Source organism: Phoca vitulina, unplaced genomic scaffold, assembly GCF_004348235.1.
Source record: "Phoca vitulina isolate PV1807 unplaced genomic scaffold, GSC_HSeal_1.0 scaffold9, whole genome shotgun sequence".
Lineage (NCBI taxonomy): Eukaryota > Metazoa > Chordata > Mammalia > Carnivora > Phocidae > Phoca > Phoca vitulina.
This window is the reverse complement of record NW_022589712.1, coordinates 15,414,077-15,420,123: the sequence shown is the minus strand read 5'-3', so window position 1 is coordinate 15,420,123 and position 6,047 is coordinate 15,414,077. Positions and strand designations below refer to the sequence as shown.

Here is a 6,047-nt window from a genome sequence, read left to right as displayed (position 1 = left end):
CTAATTCTTTTTTATTACTGAATAACTTTCTCCTTTGCAGATATACCTAATTTTGTTTTCTATGCATCAGTTGATGGATATTCAGGTTGTTTCTAGTTTTGGGCTACTATGAATAATGAATACTGTTATCAGCATTCCTGTACAGATTTTTGCATGGATGCGGGTTTTCATTTCTCTTGGCTATATATCTAGGGGTAGAATTGCTGAGTCATATGGTAGCTCTATGTTTAACATTTTGAGGAATTGCCAGACTGTTTTCCAAAGCAGCTGCACCGTTTTACATCTCCACTAAAGAAGGTTCTGATTTCTCGATTCCCTGTTACTGTCCATCTTTTTGATTATCGCCATCCTAGCGGGTGTGAAATGGTATCTCACTGTGGTTTTGATTTGCATTTTCCTGATGGCTAATGATGTTGAGTGTCTTTTCATGTGTTCATCGGCCATTTGTGTATGTACTTTATTTTTTTTTTTTAAAGATTTTATTTATTTTTTTGAGAGAGGGAATGAGAGAGAGAGCACATGAGAGGGGGGAGGGTCAGAGGGAAAGCAGACTCCCTGCTGAGCAGAGAGCCCGATGTGGGACTCGATCACGGGACTCTAGGATCATGACCTGAGCTGAAGGCAGTCGCTCAACCAACTGAGCCACCCAGGTGCCCCATGTGTATGTACTTTAGAGAAATGTCTACTTAGATCTTTTGCCCAATTTTTAATGGAGTTATTTGTTACAAAGCCATTAAGCTGTCATTCATATTCATAAGCCTCAAATATAGTAGTTCTCGTTCTCATTTCAGTTATCATCCCTGTCCTTCCCTTCCCTTCCCTTCTCCTGGTCTCTTGCTCTGTACTCTGAGCTTGTAGCTAGACAGAACTCACTCGTGGATGACTTCTCTTCGTAAATGCAGACACACAGAGGCGGCAGCCCTGTCCTTGCTTACTCTCAGAGGTGGACATCCAAGGAGAACTATCTGCTGAGAGAGTCAGCTACTTGCCACCAGATGATCTCTTGCTCTGCCTTGTGGTTTTAACTCCTTCTTTAGGAATGCCAGATTAGATGTGTCGGTGTCTTTACCATGTCCTAAAAAGAAAAAAAGTTTAAACAGAATCACACAGCAATACGTTTATCTTTGTAAATGTTTACTTGGGGCCTTAAATTGGTAACTAGTGACGTTTCTCCCAGTCCAGCCCAGTGGAGCAGCTGTTGCTTGTGGTTTTGTTAGATCTTAGGCTTATAGGAAGGAAAGGACCTGGTAGCACAGTTAAGCAAGGTCAGAACTGACAAACGTGCCCATAAGTGGAACAGGGGTATTTCAGAGGTGGCACCAGATGATGGCCATGTATTGTCCCCAACAGCTGGTGCCGAGAAATGAGGCACAACTGAGACCCCAGATCCCTGAGGTAGCTGGGGGCTCCTGGGACAGTTCAGGGAACGGGTGTGGGCTGAACCTGGGGACACACTGGGCTGATAGACGTGCTTGGGAAGGCTGTAGACCAGTCATGTAATGTGGCCCACCTGTGTGGCCTCCAGAGGCTCTTTTATCCATGATGTGTATAGCGAGGACTCCCCAGGCCCGGGGCTGGGGCGTATGTGGGGGGAGGGGAGAAATGCAGACCACTTAGCTGTGTGGACTACAGAGGGACCATTCCACCAGCAGTATTTCACACACGCCAGCCTCTCAGTATAATTGAGGCAATTTGTGAACCCCAGTTAAGAGTCCTCTAGGGAAGATGAAAGGTTAGGATGTGGTTTGCCCTGGGAATCAGATCACAGGTGTCAGGACAGGGAGCTCATCACTCCGTTCCCTGGGGCATCTACCACCTGGCTGGGTGTTCTCTGGAATAGAAGAGGGAAGCCGGGTCAACAGAGAGGCTGAAGCTGGTTTTTGTAACCCGGTCTGATTACTAGCTACGCTGCCTCCTTAACTTTGCTCATTTTTGCCTGACCCTGGTGCGTTGCGCCTCCTGGTGGCCAGAAGGAGCAACTAGGTGCCAGCCAGCATCCCCGTGCTCAGCTGTTTCTTGATACTTCTCTCCCACCCGTCTCTTTACTGCGCCCACTCTGGTCCACCCCAGGGCTCTCTGCCCCCCTAAGCAGTAATGAATAAGATCTGAGCTTCTCCGTCTGAAGGGAAGAGCAGTGGTAAAACCTTTCTTTTGTTTGCTTAGGGGAAGAGCCCGTGGTAATGAGGTGAGGCAGGCAAGGCATGAAGTGATAAATAGGGAGGAGGATGAAAGGGGGAGGAAGCCAGGGGGCCTCAGTGGACTTACCCTCACAGAACATTGACATACAAAAGCATGCCAAAATTGTAAGACTTGTTTATCACCTACCTACCTTGTGTCTTTATATGGAACATTCTAAAGTTTCACGAAGAAAGAATTTGAGAATTCAATGCTGTCTGAAATTTTGTGAGTGTTTGATATGGGTCCTGACTGATTTCCATGCCGTGTGCTTGAATATTAGAGATTCGATAGTGTCTAGATTTTGGAATATGGCCTAGTTTGATCTAAAAATTTAGTTAACTTGTACCATTAAACAAACAAAAAACAAAACAAACAAAAAAACCCCAAACCTACTGCTCCACTATTTGGGCTTTTTACAAGTTGCCTTAATTCAGCGTTGAAGACACAAAGTTTGCCTTGTAACACCCTTCTCAAGGACTTGAAATAATGGGACAACGGAGATCAGCTGCCATCCCTCAGCTCAGTGCAGCCCGTGTGTGTCCAACAGGTGGTGAAAATGTAAAATCCTGTAGGTGCTAAAAAGCGAACCGTGTTTTGCACCTCATCAGCCTTTACACAAACAAGGATACAGAGCGCGGTATAAAAACAATGGTCGTAGGATGTATCTGTGCCGATATTTGCTTTAAGTAAAGCTAGAAGCTGAGACGCAAGAGTACATCCGTGCCAGGAATGAAGTAACAGTTGAGATAAAATGTTGCTGACTCTGGGTTATTCATCCCAGCAACTCTGAAACCCTCCCTGGGTCTCTGCAGAGCCTCACTGACCATTAGCGGAGACCAGCTCCAGGGAGGGCTCCTCTTCTTTAAAATGAAACACATGACTCGCGCGCGGTGCCAGGTCCGGGCGCGCAGGGGGCGGGGGTGGGGGGTGGGTTCTCCTATAATTAGCCGGGGAAATGCATCCTCGGTCTCGTTCTGCCTCTTTTTGCGGCGGCTCCGAAGGCACTTTTAATTCTCCCTAATCCTCTGGGGGTGGCTTGGCGCGCACTTCTTTCTGATCGCAGCCAGACTGCACGGGGTTGGCAAGATCCCGTGCTGCGTCAGCCAACCGCCGAAGGAGGGCGAGGACCAGCTGCTCTTGTCATCTGGAGGTGTGCTATTAAATATGCTGGGGATCATCACAATCACAGGTAAGGCAGGAGCCAGGCTGTTGTGTTCCCCCTCCGTGGCAGGTGAAACAAATGCTTCCTTCCCTGGAACCTGCATTTGGGTGGAGAGAGCTTCGAAGTCCGTGGCTGAACACACTGATTGGCATTCATTTCTGTGTTTGCTGACTTTCCAATCAGAAGAGCATTCTCTTTGGCTCAGTAAGAACCCAACACGCCCAGCGTTTTCCTTCTGCCTACGCAGGAATCTTCCTGAGACTGTACTTAGGGGAGACCTTGAATGTATTTGGGGCGCTTGGGGAGGGGGGCAGAAACGTGTTAGATTGGGATGAATTTGCAAATAGGTTGTGAAAGCCTAATCACTGGTTGTAGTCCTAAAAAAGTAAATTCCTGTTTTTGCAAAATTAGGATATTTGGCATTTTGACCTGCTTATTAGAAACTTTCAGTGAAGGTGCGCATGATGATTTAGGGGACTAAGATGTTAGCTCTGGTTTAAATGGTGGTTTTAACGAATACCTGGTGTAAAATTGATGGCTAGCAGGTAACCACATTTAGGCACTAATAGTAAAAATGTATGTTTTTAAAACACGCTAGAAATCTGGCTGTAAGTATGAATTGTAATATTTAATTCGCACATCTAGCAAATGAGTTGTAGAAAGCCCCGACAGCTCTTCTAACTTGATATTTGATCGTTTATGCAATTTTGCTGTAGTCTGAATCCCTAGGAACTTGCCTGCCTGTTTTCTCCTCTCTCCCTGTACCACTCAAGCATAAACGCCCATTGGCTAATTTAGATTTCCAAGACCTGCTCTTTTCTAATTGTTTGAGATCACTGCTCATCAGATCTACGTCTTTCTTAAAAATGCTGTGTAGAATTTCTAGACTTCACATTTTTCTCAATAAAATGGCTTCTGCAAAGCCTGGTTCTTCTGTGGAATTTTAAATGAATGTGAAAGTTTAGCAAAACTAAAAATATCTCTCACTTCCTATAGATTAGCTTGTTTACTTTGAGATTTCCTTCCTCACATTAATGCCATAAGCCTTTCTACCATTTGTATAGCAGGAATGTTTACGAGATACCTAGAATCTCTTATTAAATAGATCGTACAAAATAAAATAAAACCAAAATGTTTCATTTTTTCCAGATCATTACCTTTTCTCTGAATGAAACATAGCCATGCCAAACCCTGGGAGGGGCAGCCTGAGAGTGTGGTTTGTGGGGTGTCACGGCTAGGGGTGGGTCTTCTATGATTATAACTTTCTTCTGGGTGCTTTTTGTGTATAGCGTGATCTTTCTTATATTCATTCCCTGATTGCTTTATCACATGCTGAGTTTCTTATGGGAAAGAAAGGTGTTTCTTTTTCGAAGTAATTAAGAGTTAATAAACTTGGGGTATTTGGAGGGCTTTCAAAAATTGATTCAGATCATCCCAACGGACTGACGAATGGCAACAGTTGGAAGGATGGTCTCATTTTTCAGGCAATTTCAAGTTAACTAGATCTGTTGCTTTCTGAGTTTCTCTTCCATTACAATGCTGGTATGGAGGATGGACAAAATTTGGTACTTTTCCCTAGTAATAAGTAGGTGCACAGAAATTCTTTTTAACAGCAAATAACCATTTTGTCGTGGACCAAGGGAGTTTGAACTGTCATTTTTTCCCCCTCTGTAAGTTATCCTGATAAGGAAGATTTACAATGACCAGTCTTTAGTTGGTCAGAATCTTGAAAAGCAACACAGGCTTTTTAAAATGGCATTAAATATTAATTAAATATCAGATTACTCATCTAAATAATGTGGAAGAGAGTTACTCTAGTCCTCTTCGGTGTTACGTTATGCTTGGAGCATTTAAATTTCACAGTGAACAGGAAGGGATGAGACTGATAATATTTTTGTACTTCAGAACGAGTTTCCTTTTCTGAAAGTAAGGAAATGCTGTCACTTACAGGACTGTTACACCCCACCCCACTCCCCCCCGACCAGTGAAATGAAGGCAGCAGAACTTGAATTATGAAATGATGGCATATTCTCATACACACTTGGTCTTTCTTGACATCTTAATCTCACATCACATGAGTAATACTTAGCTTACAAACTGGAAAATAGGAGGCACCTTGGGGGGCTCAGTTGGTTGAGCATCAGCCTTTGGCTCAGGTCATGATCCCACGGTCCTGGGATTGAGCCCCGATTCGGGCTCCCTGGTGGGCAGGGAGCCTGCTTCTCCCTCTCCCTCTGCTGCACCCCCTGCTACATGATCTCTCTCTCTGACAAATAAATAAATAAATCTTAAAAAAAAAAAAAAAAAGGCACGAGCACTTGGCTGTCTCAGTCGGAATAGCATGCAACTCTTGATCTCCGGGTCCTGAGTTCGAGCCCCATGCTGGGTGTGGAGATTACTTAAATAAATTAAAAACGAAAACAAAAAAAAACTAGAACATAAGTGATCACATAGGATGATGGAGGTGTCGTCTCCCCCACCAACCTGTTAATGGTATGCCAGAAAAAAATGCCTATTGGATTTTGAAAGACACTTTGAAAATATGTACCCTGTTTTTTCTAATTCACATTACTGAGACTAACTGTGGAGTATCATGGGGAATTACTCTTTGTAAGAGTCCTCTAACGGTCATGCAAGTTCTAGATGATTTATATTGCCTTTCTCTATGCAGGTCTTTTGACAAGATAAAAAAAAATATATATATATA

General features: G+C 43.9%; 1 protein-coding gene across 4 annotated transcripts in view; it reads left to right on the top strand.

Annotated features, from left to right (window-relative positions):
- AKAP12 (A-kinase anchoring protein 12) overlaps positions 1–6,047 on the top strand; it is a 93,301-nt gene that overhangs the window by 69,109 nt on the left and 18,145 nt on the right. The window contains exon 1 of one of the 4 annotated variants that reach the window (XM_032407657.1): positions 3,096–3,367. The exons of the other annotated variants lie outside the window; for them this stretch is intronic. Coding sequence (XP_032263548.1) covers positions 3,343–3,367 — 25 coding nt within the window. The 5' untranslated portion in view covers positions 3,096–3,342. Of the gene's footprint in view, positions 1–3,095; positions 3,368–6,047 lie in introns of those variants that run through there. 4 annotated transcript variants of the gene reach the window in all.